At 34.3% G+C, this 17,887-nt stretch overlaps 2 protein-coding genes across 8 annotated transcripts; one reads left to right on the forward strand and one right to left on the reverse strand.

Annotated features, from left to right (window-relative positions):
• The first annotated feature begins 695 nt into the window (after positions 1-695).
• Positions 696-2,463, forward strand: LOC127086916 (uncharacterized protein At4g28440). Its single transcript, XM_051027737.1, has 2 exons — positions 696-1,106; positions 2,094-2,463. Exons 1-2 carry the CDS (start codon positions 875-877, stop codon positions 2,282-2,284), a joined length of 423 nt encoding a protein of 140 aa, XP_050883694.1. The 5' UTR covers positions 696-874; the 3' UTR covers positions 2,285-2,463.
• An 11,528-nt stretch (positions 2,464-13,991) lies between these two features.
• On the reverse strand, positions 13,992-16,724 carry LOC127086917 (protein NUCLEAR FUSION DEFECTIVE 6, mitochondrial). Of its 7 annotated transcripts, none has more exons than XM_051027741.1 (4): positions 16,486-16,724; positions 16,177-16,298; positions 15,254-15,288; positions 13,992-14,188 (listed from the first exon to the last, which is right to left on the reverse strand). In XM_051027741.1, the coding sequence occupies exons 1-3, from the start codon at positions 16,632-16,634 to the stop codon at positions 15,269-15,271; spliced, it is 291 nt and encodes a 96-aa protein (XP_050883698.1). In that variant the 5' UTR covers positions 16,635-16,724; the 3' UTR covers positions 13,992-14,188; positions 15,254-15,268. The 7 variants fall into 7 exon arrangements, with proteins under 7 accessions (XP_050883698.1, XP_050883699.1, XP_050883697.1 ...); XM_051027740.1 differs by lacking the exon at positions 13,992-14,188 and adding an exon at positions 14,388-14,720; XM_051027744.1 differs by lacking the exons at positions 13,992-14,188; positions 15,254-15,288 and adding exons at positions 14,388-14,720; positions 15,547-15,599 and having other exon boundaries at positions 16,486-16,711.
• Between the last annotated feature and the right edge of the window lie 1,163 nt (positions 16,725-17,887).

The raw sequence follows: 17,887 nt of genomic DNA on the forward strand, positions 1-17,887 counted from the left end.
GGTCATTAGAGACATAACTATAGTGAAGGTACAAAGCATGAGAAATAGCTTATGTGGGGCGTATAAGACACTAGACAGAAGTTGGGAAGTCAACATACTTTATTTTGTATTCATATTATAGTATAATATCATTAAATGTATATATTTTATCGGGTTAATTATTATTGTATATATACTTTTGATAAAATATGTTAATATCACTATTATGTTAAAAATATCAAAAACCTAGATTACAAAGCAAAAACATATAAAGAAAACCACTGCCTACCTTCTTTTTTTTAAATTTGGAATGTACCGATTTTTTCAATATATCCTATATTTAGTTTTGATTACCAATATTTTTTAAAAATTCGATAGTTATACTTAACATTTACAAAATCATATACCGTTTTTCTTGAAAAATTTGATATTTCTTTATACATTTTCCAAAAATCTCAAAAAATTATCGAAAACAATACATTTTTGCTAGTTTTTTTTTAAATATATGATAATTCTCCGCGGAAATCAATAAAATATAGTAATCTTTATAAAAAGTCCTAAGAAACCATAAACTTGTAAAAAAAAATGATATTTAAAAAAAAATGATATAATACTCGATACTTATTAAAAACCTATCAAAAGAAAAAAAGTCCTCTTTTCTAAAATATACAAATATAAGAAATCATAAGTTTAGATTATGCTAAAATCTTTATGCTAAAATCTTATAAAACGGGCTTATCGAAAAAAGAAAAAAGCCCAAGATTTATGAAATCCCCAAATCCAAAATCAAAAGCTGATATAAACTAGGGTTAGAGATTTTCTTAACTTTGGTTCGTGATCAGCTTCGAGCAATCGATTCTTTCGGAGACGAAGCTGAAGCGCGAGCTGTGAATCAATGGAGGCTCAAACGATAAAGCGAAAGCCAGTGTTCGTGAAGGCCGATAAGCTGAAACCAGGAACAAGCGGACACACTCTGACAGTGAAGGTGGTTAACTCTTCACCGGTGAAGACCGTCCCCAGCCGCGGTGGTCGATCGTCGGTGATTGCTTCTCGCCCCTCCCGTATCGCTGAATGCATCGTTGGAGACGAAACTGCAGTTATAATCTTCACCGCTCGCAACGAACAGGGTATGATTTGTTGTGTGTTGCGTGTTGTTCATCATAACATAACTTTTTTGTGTGCAATTTAAGTGTTTTTTTGATATGCAATGTTATTGATATTTTATTGACTTTAAGATAGAGTTTCTTTCAGTAATGTGAATGAACCTATGATACTTTGATGATTATGTTTTGTTGTTCACTGGTTATGTAAATGTTGGAAATCCACAACTTTGATTTAGAGTTTGTTGATTTTATCTTGTTTCAGAGTTTTTGCGAATTTTTGTGGGTTGTGAGATATTAATACTTTCAAGTCTGTTATTTATTGCGGGTCTCGGAAAAATAGAGGTGTTATAGTGCTATAGCAGCACTATATCCGCTATATACACTTTATGCTAAAGAGTGGATTGCAGAAGACTAACAATTTGTTCAAATTCTGCGACGTAGAAGTATCAAGAGGATGTGCGGAATTAGGTTAAAGTGATATTGTCTCGTGGTTCCTGACAATGTTGGGACTAAGTGCGCCCTAACCGAAGCTTTCCCAATAGGCTATAGGTAATGGATTGAATGTCTGGGTTTCTAGTAGCATAGTAACGTTTGGAGCCCGTAGACATCCCATCTTCAGCATTGCGGTGATAGATATGTAGCATTAACCAAATTCGTTGGTTGGTATGGATAAATTCATATTCTAGGGTTTAACCTTATGAGTTCGAAGTATTGGATGGTATGAGTAAATTCCTATATACAACAACAACCACCAATTTTATCCCATTGGGGTCGGTAAATGGGCGCTTTAGATTGCCATTTGGCTGGCGAAAATTAAGAGTGCATTTGCATGACAAGTAAAAGCTAGCGTATAGTTAGTGGCCATGAGTGTTATATTTATCACCCAATCCATTCTGTTGTACAAATTTTTGTGCTTTGTTTAGTGCTCTTGTTTCTTGATTGTTTTGGAATGGGATATAAGTTTAGCTCAGTTTTATTCTAACGGTGATTAATCTATTTACTTTTATGCAGTGGACCTCATGAAACCTGGTGCAACTTTAATTCTGCGTAATGCCAAGATTGACATGTTCAAGGGATCTATGAGGCTGGCAGTTGATATGTGGGGGCGTGTAGAGGTCACAGAACCTGCAAATTTTGAAGTTAGAGAAGATAACAATCTTTCATTAGTTGAATATGAGTTGGTCACTGTCACTCGAGAGTGATTTTTAGCTTACGATTTTTTCAAGGGGTTCCAATTTTTGTGTCACCATGGTAAAATTGATTGCTGTGCTGGTTCTTATATGGTATAGTCTTGCTTATTAGTCTTAAGATTGCTGTGGTTAATGCTAAGATTTACATTTCAGGTCATTTTTTAAAATTGATAATGCTTGTGCTTTTGATACGCAACCGTAAATATTGTTAAATGTTTCCCAAATAAAAGTGTAACATACAGTTCTCTTTGAGCAAATCACCAGAGATTCCCGCAAATGCATCTCTGAAGTCCGCACTTGTTACTTTTCTTGTACATGATACCATTTTTAATCGTAGCATAAAATATGGTAAGCGTTGGTTTGGAGGAGGAACTTTTGACAAACATTTTTTCTATAGAATTGATTTTCAAAATTGATTTGGTTCTCTAATTGGGCTAGAAGTAAAGTGTGTTTTGCTGGGATGTTTTTGCTTTTTAAGCAAGTTTGATATAAAAGTAGTATAAATTATACTTTTATTAACTCTGAGCAATTGAGGGTCTAAGGTATAACAATTGTATTATAGAAGTCATTTGTATTTTCACTAAAATAATGTTGATATTAGGTCAAAATAATTTGCTATATATTATATTATGAAATTCAAGCCACAAAGTAGGTAGAGTTTAGTGCAATTTATACTTGAATATGTTAAACAAATTTTCAATTTTATACAATTTTTTCACTTACATTTAATCGGATGCTTGCAATCAAAATTAATTATAGTTATACATATTTGGGGTTGCTCTTTCCATCGTGCGACACCCTTAAAAATTCAAAAATATCCCTTATGAGAAAATATTTTCAAATTCATGTATGTGCATGTATGTGTTATGCATGAGTAATTATTTTGATTTCTTAATATTTTAGTATTTATGATGTATTGATGTGCTGGGATTTTTTATACAAAGTTTTGGTATTTTATTTTAAGGTTATTTAATAATTAATGGATATTATTTAATAATAAAATAAATTTCTTCAATTTCATAAAAATACAGATTTTATTTTCTACCCATTTTGGATTCCAAGTAAAGTTCTTATTACAATGTTGGTCAAGAATTCCCTTAATTAGATTTAATTTACTGTTTTAACTATTGTATGTGTCATGCATGAGTTATTATGTTGGTCATGCATTGATATGTGGATTTATGGGTGAACATTCTATTGAGATAATTTAGAGATGTATTTTTGAATATTTAATAAAATATAGGTGTTTCATTTGTAACATCCTTATTAGTCTGATTTTAGATGTGTCCATCTCCGGTCACTAGGGACAGCAGTAATTTTTCTTGGTGATGGAAAGAGCAAACCCTACATCTATTAGGCTGCCTTTCGGATCAATTTAATTTGGGCTTCTACTCTCTAAAAGCATCACAACAACAGTGAATTCTCAAAACTGAATTTTTACTAGTGTCTCATGAGTAACCATCACTCTTTTTTAACATTTAAATTTATTTATCAATGCACTGATATGGTGAACCTTCAACACCAGATTTTTAAGTCAAGACATGCCTTAAACTAGTAGTCTTTCACTTCGTACCAAATCCGTGTTCATCACCCTCACTCACCTCACCTTCTAAGGAGAAATTTCTTGCCACCTCGAAATTGTAACTCATCCTCCCACAATTTTTCATAATGACAAATTCATTTTTCATATTATTTTATTATTTAAATTTTCAGATTGTAGTAAAAATTCTCTTTATAAAAATTTGATAGAAATAAAATATCCGGTAGTTATTTTAAAATATCTAATACAAAAAATCTGCGATATTGATTTTTTAGGTATTTTTATCGAACATTTAAAAATATAGTATGGTGTTTTGTAGGATTTTTTTTCCAAATATCTGAAAATCTGTTGAAGTTTTACCGGATTTTTGACAAATACTCTTATCTATTATGCAGTTTTACCAAATTTTTTCAAAAAAGTATGAAATCCCTTGAAATTTTACCTACTTTTTAAGAAAAATCCCAAAATCCCTTGAATATTTACCGGATTTTGGGGAAACATTCGAAATCTTTTGTAATTTTACTGGTTTCTTTAAAAAGTCTGGAATTTGCAAAGTTTTTGATGTTGTTATTACTGGAGATTTTGAAAATTCTAGAAAACATGTTGAATACCAGATTTTTTGGAAAGTCTGGTATACCAGATTGTTTGCACAGACCAAAAAATCAGGTAGTTCAATATGCTTCAATTGCGCGGTCTTGTTTCTGATGGTTCCCAAGTGGATTTTACTTAGTTTTTCACCACTAATGCGATATGTTTTACATAAATATTTATTTTTTACACATTTATGCATTCCTTATTTATGATATCTCATAGATTGATAATTTATTTTGTATATGTTGTAAATGTCAGATATTTCCCTCTCGGACTGACGTTTTATCATGGGTGCAGTATGTTGGTAGACAACATGGTATTGTTGTTATTACTATTCATTTTGATACCATAAATGGGATGAGAGGGAAGAAAGATAAATTGATTATGAGTAGTGAGAGAGGGAAAATTACAAGAAGAAGGTTGTGGTTGTAGAGAGTTATACTATGAAAGTGAAATATCCATTTATGCTGAGATCTGTATCAAGTGGAAGCGGTTGGAAGGTTACAGTCAAGTGTAGATTTCACAATCATATGCTAGATAGGAATGACATATTAGGTCGTTTAAAAGATAATGAAAGAAAGTTTGTGGATCACATGGCCAAATATAATATGACTCCTAGATACATAGTTGCTGCATTGAAAGATAAAGATCCAGAAAACCTAACGAGCGTTACCAAGATCTACAAAACCTAACATTATATATTCGAATACGAAGACTAATTTTATGGTACACCTAAAACATTTTGAAGTTGTATGTGTTGATATTCCAAAATTTGTTCAGTGTGTGCATGAAACTTGGTTGACACCATATAAAGAAAGACTTGTTACTACTTAGATTAATAGAGTCACTCATATATGGAACACAACAACCAACAAGAACATTGATGTTAATATGAATATAGTTACATTAGTAATTATCAGATAATGATATTTTATTGTGTTTGTGTTTTTTAGGATTGAGTTTGTGCATTAAAGACTAAAAAATATGTTGGCAAGCAGTAGAGGAGATTTATGTAGAAATTGGGATGTTGTTAACACCATGTTAAAACTGCAATTAGGTTCAATTAGAGTGTCACTTCAGGAAAGTGTTTGCAACATTGAGCATCGATATAACACTCCATTTTACTTCAGATTGTACGATTTTGTTTTAAGACAGTGTATACAACACATTAAAAAAGAGGTAGAAAGGATAAAATTCATTGATTGTGACAAAACAACATGTGGTTGCTTCATTAAAAATACCTATGGGTTACCTTGTGCATGTGAACTTGCAGGGTATCAAATACAAGGAGAGTATATTCTGTTAGACTCGATACATGTATTTTGGAACAAAATTATTTATTGAAGAACATGAGGTCGTTGAAGAAGATAGTGGGACACATTTGGATTTAGAAGAAGAGTATGAGAGTTAAAGAAGTATTTCGAAACACTGGATATTGTAGGCCAGATGGCGATGAAGATTTTTTTTGGAAACTAACACTTCCATCCACAACTTATATGTGTCCACCACTAGTGAAGTACAAGGGAAAGAAGGGAACTAAAAAGAGTAAAAATGGTGAAGAGAGTGATGTGCATCGTGATCCTTCACAGTGAGAGTATGTTGAGGATTCACAGGGAAGTCAGAGTACAAATAGATCATGTATAAAACCAACTGAAATTCAACTGTGTAACGTGTCTTCAAAACTAAAATATTTGTTTTATGAAGTTATATACTAAAGTTAATCAACACCATCAATTGTATTCCAATTTGTTTTATGACATGGTGCTAGAAGTTAAAAGTGTGTTGCAGGTTAATGACTTGGTGTGTAGGGTCACGAAAAGTGGATGACGATTCCTGATTTGGATTGCCCTATTTCTTATAGATACAATGTTATACTGGTCTTGTTGTCCACGAATCTTAACATCACATTCTTCCCATTAGTGATAGATCCATACATATCATAAAGTAGACACAAAATGATTGTAGTAGGTTTTGTTACCAACAATCATTGGGTGCAGGTGAAGTTGAAACTCAATTGTCCTTTGCCTTCTGTCACAAACCGATGGAGACAGGACTGTAGTGAAGTTGCAAGAGCATGAGAATCGACATATGTGAGACGTATTAGGCACAAGGAAGAAGTAGCTAGGAAGTCGTCATAATTTGATTTGTAATGATATTATAACACTTTTGCCTTTTATGTATACGCTTCATCCGCTTAACTTTGTTAATAAAATAAATAAATAATGTTTTTTAAAAAATTTAGTATTGCCAACTAGACTTTTCAAATTTCTGAAAATTTTGGTGCATTCTGAATTTTTTTACAAATCCGTAGGTTTAATTTGTTTCCGGATTTTTCCAAATATCTGATAACTTCTTTCCAAAATTTTCAAAAATCCGGTAATTCTTCATAATTTTTCCAGAAAACCTTAAATTTTTACTGGAAATTTTGTAAATGTTCGATATTTCGACATTCTTTTGCAAAATATCCGATGATTTTGAAATAAATTCGGTAATTCTACCTCCAAATGGAAAATTTTACGAAATATCCGATAATTGTATGAAAAATCCAGAATTTATCGAAACTTTTTTTAAAAATCGGTAATTTATAGTAGGGACAAAAGCGTAATCACAACCCCTTTGGGGGGTTCCTGGTACAACTTGGGGTGGCAGGAAGATTCGTCTTTCTTAAGCCACCAACACCTCAATATCATGAAATTTTATCCTAACAACCCCACCTACGGGAAAAGAGATGGAAGGTCAGACAGACACACTCCAGTGGTGTTGCTGAGTACAAGACGAGGCTCGACGCGCTGACTGTAGATGGAGTCATTTGGACATCATACACTGGTCATTGGGTCCACGGTGAGTTTGAGGAGTCGTCATTATATTCAGGTTATATGTGATGGGAGACTATGGATGTTAGACACTTCCTTGAGAGGTGTCTACGACAGTATGGTTATGTTCAAAGTATCCCACGACCAGTTTCGGATATACCATCTGCGGGCATTGGTTGGTGGTTTCAGAGTATCTTCATCAGATTCGGTCGTGCCATTAGAGATCGAGCAATTAGGGTTTAACATCCATCGTAGTGTGAGGATGGTTACTTTTAGTGGTACCTCATTGTATCACACCCTCATATCATCCCACATACTGCTGATGCAGAGCCTTCTGGTATTGGGGTACCTATTGATGACATGATGTTGCCTCCTACAGCTGATGTCGATGCCCAGCAACACCTCTAGATGACTCCAGTTATTATAGATAACCTCATGGGTTTGGTACCCATATGGCAAGGTTTATACTGAATTATTTGGGGTTGCAGACATAGTCTGTGGGGGACCTATTTAGACATCTTTTGTATATCATGAATTTCGTATATTATGTATTATTTGTATTATTTGTATACTATTCAGACATTTTCATCATAACTTTTTATTACATAATATTTTTGATGACATACCTTAAACGTCAACATTAACTGAAATACATATGCAACATCAACATTAACTTAAACATAACTTACGAAAACAATAATAAATAAGAAAATCATAAACATTACCAGATGATTATGGACGTTTCAGCATCTCCATTATGTCGTCAACAGATCTTGAAAGCCTAGCATCTAACTCGATCGACCCCTTTGTTTCTCTACGGCGAAATGATCTCCACATTTCCTTCACATCTTTGTCAGTCTTCAACTCAATAAGGTTGTATTTCACCATCCTGTCACTATCAATCTAATCTTCGTGAAACTCGATTTTTCTCACCTTCTTGGTATCAGTATCAGAAAATAATTCATTTAACTTGGACGTCAGGCTGACAAGAGATGTGGTGTCATCCGGAAGCCGAAACTCTACGGGAGGTGAAGCTCCGTTGAAATACACTTCTGTCTTAATCAAAAATTGAGGAAGAGACATTTTTTGAGATATTTTTATCAAACATGTGACCCCCTATTTATACAACTTTGAATTTATTCTTGACCACACAAAATTGTCGATGCAATCACAACCATCCAAAATTGTTGGCAAAATCCTAACCGTCCAAAAAATCAAATAAATACCCTACCAAAAATTTCGTTTAGGTTGAAATATTCGGTATACCAGAAATTTAAAATATACGGCCAAAAAATTTAAACTATACCGGAAATTTTGTTAAACCTATCGAAAATTGAATGAAAATTTCATTCAATTTTTAGCCATGGACAACTTTGACAATATAAAAGTACGAGGGATGTCAGGTATAATTTGGGAGTGACAAGTTAAATACTCGTCCACGAGAAGTATTATGATTAGTTAATTTTAGTCTTTAAATTAAATTAGTTAATCATAATATTGTTGATATAGATATTAGAAGTAAGGTTGTTACTAGTTAGTTACACATTGATTGGTTGTTATGTGATAAGCTTTTCTATATAAAGCCTGTATCATAACACGTGTAACATCAATGAAGCTATCCTTCTTCTTTCTTGAAGTCTTCTTCTTCTCTTTCTTTTAGTCGTTCTTCACTCAAATGTCACAATAGCTTCATATCTCAATATGGTATCAATCGCCATATCGATCCCCATTCCGCTGCTATCTAACTGAATTGATCTTCTTCATCAGTTCTTCGTTTTTTTGCATCCATGGCTCCTTCTCGAACCTCCCCGCTTGATCCGGCTTTGGATCAAACTTCTCCATACTTTGTTCATCCTAGTGATGGTCCCGGTTCTATTACCGTTCTTCCAAAACTCACAGGTTCCAACTATCATTCATGGGCTCGAAGCATGAAAAGAGCTCTTGGTGGAAAAATGAAAATCGAATTCATTGATGGTTCTCTTCCCGTTCCCACTGAATCTTTCGATCCATCTTTGCGTGCTTGGAATCGTTGCAACATGTTGGTGCATTCTTGGATCATGAACTCAGTTTCAGATTCAATTTCTCAGTCTATCGTTTTCATGGAAAATGCGCTTGACGTATGGAATGATTTGAAAGAAAGGTTTTCTTAGGGTGATCTTATTCGTATTTCTGAGCTGCAGCAAGAAATCTATAGTCTCAAACAAGAAAACAAATCGGTAACTGATTTTTTCTCTGATCTTAAAATTCTTTGGGAAGAATTAGATTTGTATTTGCCTTTACCAACTTGTACATGTCACATCAAATGCTCTTGTGAAGCTATGCGCAGTGCAAGATCTAACCACCAATTGATGCACATAATCAGGTTCTTAACTGGTTTGAATGAACAATTTGCTGTAGTTAAGTCTCAAATCTTGTTAATGGATCCTTTGCCAAACATGAATAAGATCTTTTCCATGGTGATTCAACATGAACGACAAATTCAGCTTCCTATTATCAATGATGAGTCTCAAGCACTGATTAATGTTGCTGATTCCAAGAGGTTTGGTGCCAGACCCAGTACTTCAAAACATGGAGCTCGTGTTTGCACTTTCTGTGGCAAGACCAATCACACTGTTGAAAATTGCTTCAAGAAACATGGTGTACCTCCCCATATGCAGAAGCAGTTTCCAAATTCAGCTCACAATGTGGCATCAGAAGGCAATGATAATGCATCTTCTTCTAATGGTGCTGACATCAAAAGTGACAATTCACCAATAACTCAAGGTCAATTCAGTGCTCTAATGGAGCTAATTCAGAAATCCAGCATTGGTCAATCTTCAGGACATGCTTCTTCAAATTAAATTGATGTTGGTCATTCATCAACAGGTAACACATATCATTGCATGCATAGTAGTAACAGTGGTTCTTGGATCATTGATTCAGGAGCTTCTGATCACATATGCAGTTCTGCAAAATGGTTTTACTCGTATAAGAAAATCACTCCTATTAATGTTAAATTGCCAAATGGACAATGCCTTGTTGCAAACTATTCTGGCACAATTAATTTTTCCCCTGAATTCATAGTGCACAATGTTCTTCTTATTCCTGAGTTTTCTTTAAATCTCCTGTCAGTTTCAAAATTGTGTGAATTCTCTAATTTCAATGTAAATTTCCTCAATTCACAATGTGTTATACAGGACAAACTCACATTGAAGATGATTGGTTCTGCTGAGCAGAAAGATGGATTGTACTTCTTAATACTGAGAGATAATAATTCACCAGCCTTAACCCCTGCTTTAGCAGCCAATGTCACTTTACCAGACAGAGCCCTATGGCATTTTAGACTAGGACATTTATCCCAAAACAGACTTTTGTACTTACATTCTCAATTTCCCTTTATCACAGTTAATCATAGAGATGTTTGTGATGTATGTTGTTATGCTAGACAAAGAAAGCTTTCTTATACTGTTAGTACTAGTAGAGCTGATCACCCTTATGAATTGATTCATTTTGACATTTGGGGACCCCTTGTTGTTCATTATTTACATGGTAATTCATACTTCTTAACTGTTGTTGATGACTGTAGCAGATACACATGGATAACTTTAATGAAAGCTAAATCTGAAGCTAGACAGCATGTCATGAATTTTGTCAGTCTCATAGAAAATCAACATAAGTGTCATGTCAAAATTATCAGAACTGATAATGGTCCTGAATTTTCCATTCCTGATTTTTATGCATCTAAGGGAATCATACATCAAACAAGTTGTGTTGAATCTCCACAACAAAATGGTAGAGTGGAGAGGAAACATCAACATTTATTAAATGTTGGAAAAGCTCTCCTTTTTCAGTCAAAACTCCCAAAGAAATTCTGGTCATATGCCATTTTACATGCCACATTCATTATCAATAAGATTCCCACACGTGTTTTAAACAATTTTTCTCCCCATTTCATCCTGCATAATAAACATCATGATATGCATAGTCTCAAAGTGTTTGGGTCTCTAGCCTTTGCATCAACATTGAACGTGCATAGAACTAAACTTGAGCCAAGAGGTCGTAAATGCATTTTCTTATGATACAAGAATGGTATGAAGGGTGCAGTGCTATATGATATAAACAGTCATACTATTTTCGTTTCTAGAAATGTCATACACCATGAGCACATTTTCCCCTATTCCAATTCCAACTCTATTAACTGGGATTATCATCCTCACACAGAACCCTCAGACTCATCACACCATAATTCTATCAATCCTGTTTCACCACATAGTCTAGAACCTATTATTGAGGAAAATGAACACCAGCCTAACATTGTTCCTTCACAAAGTCTTGAACCCACTATTGAGGAACATGACCACCATCCTAACATTAATCCTGAAACTTTAGCAAATCCTGATGAGAACCATGATGTTCAATATGTGCCTGATACACCCGATACTGAAAATGATCACATTCAGTCCAGACCTGTCAGAGTCAAACATACACCTAACTATCTCTCAGATTATGTTTGCAATACATCCGATGCTTCAGCAGTCAAGTCATCATCAGGTACATCTAAATCTATCTATCCTATTTCTAATTATGATTCATTACATTTTCTTTCCGCATCTCATCGTGCTTTTGCATCTAATATCACACCTACACATGAGCCAAAGAACTACAAAGAAGCTTGTTTATCTGAGGATTGGACCAAGGCCATGAAGTCTGAATTAGATGCATTAGACAAGAATAGAACTTGGATTTTGGTTGATTTTCCACCACATGTCAAACCAATTGGCAACATATGGGTGTTCAAAGTAAAACATAGAGCAGATGGCACAATAGAGAGGTACAAAGCTAGGCTTGTTGCAAAGGGCTATAACCAAATCGAAGGGCTTGACTTCTTTGATACATTTTCACCAGTAGCAAAGCTTACTACTGTCAGAACTCTTCTTGCAGCTGCAGCCATCAACAACTGGTTTTTACATCAGCTTGATGTTAATAACGTGTTTTTACATGGGGAATTGCAGGAAGATGTGTACATGACCATTCCTGAAGGTGTTTCATGTCACAGGCCCAATCAAGTATGTAAATTCCAAAAGAGTTTATATGGTCTAAAACAAGCCAGTCGCAAATGGTATGAAAAGTTAACAGCTCTTTTACTTCAACAAGGGTATTCTCAATCTACTTCTGATTATTCCCTCTTCACTTTGAAAACGGATGCACATTTTACAGCTGTTTTAGTATATGTTGATGATATAATTCTAGCTGGAACATCTATGCCTGAATTTGATCGTATCAAAATCATTCTGGATGAAAACTTTAGCATCAAAGATCTAGGAATACTCAAGTATTTTCTTGGCCTCGAGGTAGCTCATTCAAAAGCAGGGATCTCATTATCACAACGAAAATACTGTCTAGATCTCTTACAGGAATCTGGTATGCTTGGATCAAAACCAGCACCCACACCTCTTGATCCTTCAGTCAAACTGCACGCTGATAATGGCAAAGCCTTTGAAGACATTGGAGCTTATAGACGCTTAATAGGCCGTCTGCTGTATCTTAACACCACACGTCCAGATATCACCTATGCCACCCAACAACTCAGTCAGTTTCTTCACAATCCAACAATGGCACACTATCATGCTGCTTGTAGAGTGATACGCTACTTGAAGAATAGTCCTGGCAGAGGAATTTTGTTTCGCAGGAATGCTGAACCACAACTCCTTGGCTTCTCAGATTCTGATTGGGCAGGGTGCCTCGATTCAAGGAAATCCATCTCAGGTTATTGTTTTTTTCTGGGTACTTCTCTCATATCATGGCGTGCAAAGAAACAGAATACTATTTCCAGATCGTCATCCGAGGCTGAGTATCGGGCATTATCGTTTGCCACATGTGAATTGATTTGGTTGACAGCTCTTATGAAAGAGTTGCACATCACATGTACCAAGCTTCCCGTACTCTACTGTGACAGCCAAAGTGCAATGCACATTGCACTCAATCAGGTGTTCCATGAACGAACCAAACACCTTGAGATCGATTGCCATTTGGTTCGTGAAAAACTGCAACAAGGTTTACTTCGGCTACTGTCAATCTCCACTCATGAGCAACTCGCGGATTTCCTGACCAAAGCATTATCTACTTCAACCTTCAACAAGTTTATTTCCAAGCTTGGCATGATCAACATTCACCATGCTTAGCTTGAGAGGGGCTATTATGATTAGTTAATTTTAGTCTTTAGATTAAATTAGTTAATCATAATATTGTTGATATAGATATTAGAAGTAAGGTTGTTACTAGTTAGTTACACATTGATTGGTTGTTATGTGATAAGCTTTTCTATATATAGCCTGTATCATAACACGTGTAACATCAATGAAGTTATCATTCTTCTTTCTTGAAGTCTTCTTCTTCTCTTTCTTTTAGTCGTTCTTCACTCAAATGTCACAATAGCTTCATATCTCAATAAGAAGTATGGTAACAAGATCTTAGAGACGGAACTCAAAGTTGATGTTTTTAGACTCTATAAACAATTTTATGTTTTTTTACCGTAGAAAAAATTCAAGAAGCCATTTTAATTCCTATTTATGTTTTATTGATTCAACATTCAGATTAAGAAGAATCTAAAAAAATAAATTAAAGACTAATCTATAGAACATAGATTTGTCATACACATAGATTTGTCAACTTTATATTAGATTAAAAAATAAATTTAAACTTCGAACCATAATTCTCAAAACCAAATTCCTTTTAAAGGTTAATCAAGAAAACGTAAAGTTTAAATATCTAATAAATCTCATATATAAACGCATGATTCTCAAAATCAAAGTTACTTAAAAGTTAATCAAGAAAACATACAGGTTTAAATACCTAAATCATTTTTTACTCCGTGTACTACATTATCAATCAATCTTTGATATTATCAATCGAGCTTTGGTAGCTACGAAGTAAATTTTGAGAGCATAATCTGAATTGCATTTTGTAGTTAATCGCATCATGATCCCTCTCCTTCTGAAAGTTAAAAAGATAGGACAAATAAGAAAATTGAAATACTACCTACCCACATGAAAAATATTGTACTCCAAAAACAATTTATCATGGCAATAACATTATCAGTCTGATTCGGAGGGATAGTACCAAACCGATAGCACAGCCAAAATTGATGGAACATATTAATTGATAAGGAGAAAGAGTAAATTGGAATCAACCATAGAGATAAGGGTCTGGTCAAGATTATAGTAAAAAAAAGTGAAAATATTCCAACTCTACATTCGTTAACCATCCCTAACTGATTCTTATGGAAATACAATTTCAGCTTATTTGGCTTTGGACAGTAAAACCCTGGTGGATAAAACAGTAGGCTTTTATGAATCTTAACAAGAAATAACAGAGTTACAGGAGGTCTATATTTTTAAAATCCCTTTCAGCCTTTGAGACTTAATTTGACCCGCCAATGGCTCAGCCAAGACACCCTCACGAAGTGGATAATACAAAAAAGATTGCTTCAATCTTCAGAATAGTTATCACACATCATCATTGCAATCTGATTAAACAAAAGAGATCAGTATTTTATTATCAATTGATCCTAGAAATTGAATCAATTATGGATTTAGTGACAGAATTTCAGCAGCCAAGTCCCACAAAACAGATGCATATAATATTTCAAATAATCAAACAAACAGACACAGGAAATAAATTGAACTCAAAAGACACTCTAACTAGAAGGTAGGGTATTTGTCGAAGTTATAGGTTTTAGATGCCACAGAAGAATAAGGAGAAATATAATTAGGACTTTGAACATGGTAAGAATAGTCCAAAAATCATATTCAAAGGCTCGACAATTACATTCAAGATGCATAAAATATGAAACAATATGCTTGATAAAAACAGAAATAATTATTTCCTAAAACACAAAGTAAACTGAGAATTCAGCTTAATGATATTCACTAACCCAAGAGCAGACAAATTTGCTCTAAATGTATTAAATAATTAGGGATATATATCTAGCTATTTTTCTTAATCAGATTTTCTTTTTGTTTAAAGCCGAACATCATAAGAGGTCCATGTCATCCCAACCTTGCTTCTTGATCTTCAAATAGTCTTCTCTTTGCCTACAAACAAAGAGAAGATGATTTTTAGTTGTTTTAGAGCAAGGAAAGCAGAAGATTTAGGGAATAACTTAATCCATCAATCTTTGCTACAAGATTAATAGTTACAGAAAGATGCAGTCTACATCAGACATATCATATATCAACCACTTTTTCCCAAGAGCATGGATAATTTTATTTCATATACTTTTTGAATGCATTGCATATCAACACTAACCAGACTAAGTTTAACCCAAGAATTCAAAAAAGACACCAACTTACCCGAAAAATAAATTGAAGAAAGAACACAAGGAATCCTACAGATGTTTAGCTACCTAATTCAAAAGTAAAACCCATCCGTCAGGCAATAAAAACGATCACAGGTGACCCATAGGGTGGGACTACAATACCACAAAACAATATTACTCTTTTTAGTCCTAATTAGCTATAAAATATATTCCGAAAACTGTCTTTTCTTCAAACAACTCTCGGTAAGCTCCCAACCAGCAAACAAAGGATAAAGAAAAGGAAGATGTTTTACATGCCATTTGCAAGATATTAAGAATGTTTAATCAAATATACAACAACAACAACAACAACAACAACAAACAAGCCTTATCTCACTGGGGTCGGCTACATGGATCAACTTTCACCATAATGATTTCTCGAAGGACCATACTTCTATCCAAATTGTTAATCTCGAGATCTTTCTTAATAATTTATCTTATAGTTTAATCAAATATAATTACAGTTAATAATATTGACTTTCAATTAATACACAAACAAAGGCTAAAAATGTTTCACAAAATATAATTAATGCCACTAAAACAAAACACTTTAAAATGCCAAAATAAAACAAAACTGAACCTTTCAGTAACATATTATAATTGCATTGTGTATCAGAGACATTACCTTCAGGAAGCCAACCATAGCTGCGTTGAGAAACTACTAACTTTGAAGTCATCAACGCAGAAGCAGTTATCGAATGAAACGGCAACATGGATTCCACACAGAAGCTCAATTCAACAGGACTCCTTCATACACAAACAATTCCACACAAAAAATTAATCAAATTCATTCATTTCCATCTCAGTAAATTAACCTTATTGCAATTGAACTAACACTAAATTCAGCACTACAAAGCATGTAAAAAACGATTGATTCGTTGAAATGCTACCGAGGGAGCAATTTCAGTTTCTTTCAAAAATAGTGGTGAATTACCTGAATGTAAATTGCGATGTAGGCTTATTGGAGGCGATTCGGAAAGGAGAACGAGCCGCTTTAGCTTCCGAACCGATTCGGAATGCAGTACGACAGGCGGAGGATGATCGGAATATCGATCTCGCGGTGTTTCCGGCAACGGAGGCCATTTTCTTATCGGAGAGTTTTTAGGGTTTGCGTTGGTTCTGCACTCGCAATGTTTCAGGGTTCTACCAAACTAAAACCTTGCTTTAGTTGATGGGCTCAAAAACTAAAAACGGGCCTAATAACATATTTGAAAATTGTTAACTATACCTCCTTTAATTGTACTCAAATATTACCTCTCTTGTATTTTTTTCTTTCAAAGTAAAAATAAAGTTAACATAGTTTTTATGGTTAAACTTCAACATATAAAAGTCATATAAAGAGTAAGAAAAATAATAAAGTAACATTGACTTTTAAAGTTATTTTGATGTGGATGGTGGGTTGGTAATGTCCAACATGGAGGAGAAATTTAGTGAAGTCATAAAGAAGAAATTTGCAAGTGTAAAATGAATTGTACCTTTGTGTGATGCAAGATCACATTTATATATGAACAACGATTAGAACCGCCTTCGGTGAATGTCTCACCCTGTGTGAGGGGGAGGGAGAGTTGGATGGATTCCAATTGTTGACATGTGTGTGGTGCATGCCTTCAATGTGAGTCTTCTAGTGAGAGTACACATGTTCGTCAATCTGAATGGACGGAGTTTTTAATTGGTCTTTTGTATTTGGTCAGTCTAATTGTGTCCTTTCTATTATATACGAAGTTATGGCTATTGTGAAACAATCGAGACCGACCTCAATGAAATTTTGTCCTGATGTTATGTGATCGTTAGAAGATTTATTCGAGTTAGGAAAGAGACATGTGATAAATTGAGTAAGAGTAGGTTACCTTGGAAACATGTGCATTAAATATTTATTTCGTCACTAGGATGTCACTTTGAGTAGGCCTCTCGTGTGAACCTACATAACTAAGGTAGGGAGGTCACACCCTTGTGCTTTTATGTGTTATGCGGGTAATGTCATCAAATGATTGTGATAATGACAATTTTCAAATGGTTGTGTTGATGATAATTGTCAAGTGGTTTTGATCACGACAACTCTGTCAAAAGTTTCTCATGATGACATCTGTACAAGAAAGAGATATCGCAAGTATCGCCAGTCAAATGTGTCAAGTTCTAGTTGAAGTTGTTATAAAAAGTTTCATCAAGCAAAGAAACTTGAAGTCTTGAAGTTGTGATCTTAAAGTTGTGAAATATGTGAAAGTGTGAAAGCTCGACTGGTCTTGCGCTTAGGGGTTTACCTAGTTTTGATCAGTAAATTATAAAATGAACAAAAGTATGTTTGGAGGTACAAAGGTAATGCACAAACACACACACAC

Source organism: Lathyrus oleraceus, chromosome 5, assembly GCF_024323335.1.
Source record: "Lathyrus oleraceus cultivar Zhongwan6 chromosome 5, CAAS_Psat_ZW6_1.0, whole genome shotgun sequence".
Lineage (NCBI taxonomy): Eukaryota > Viridiplantae > Streptophyta > Magnoliopsida > Fabales > Fabaceae > Lathyrus > Lathyrus oleraceus.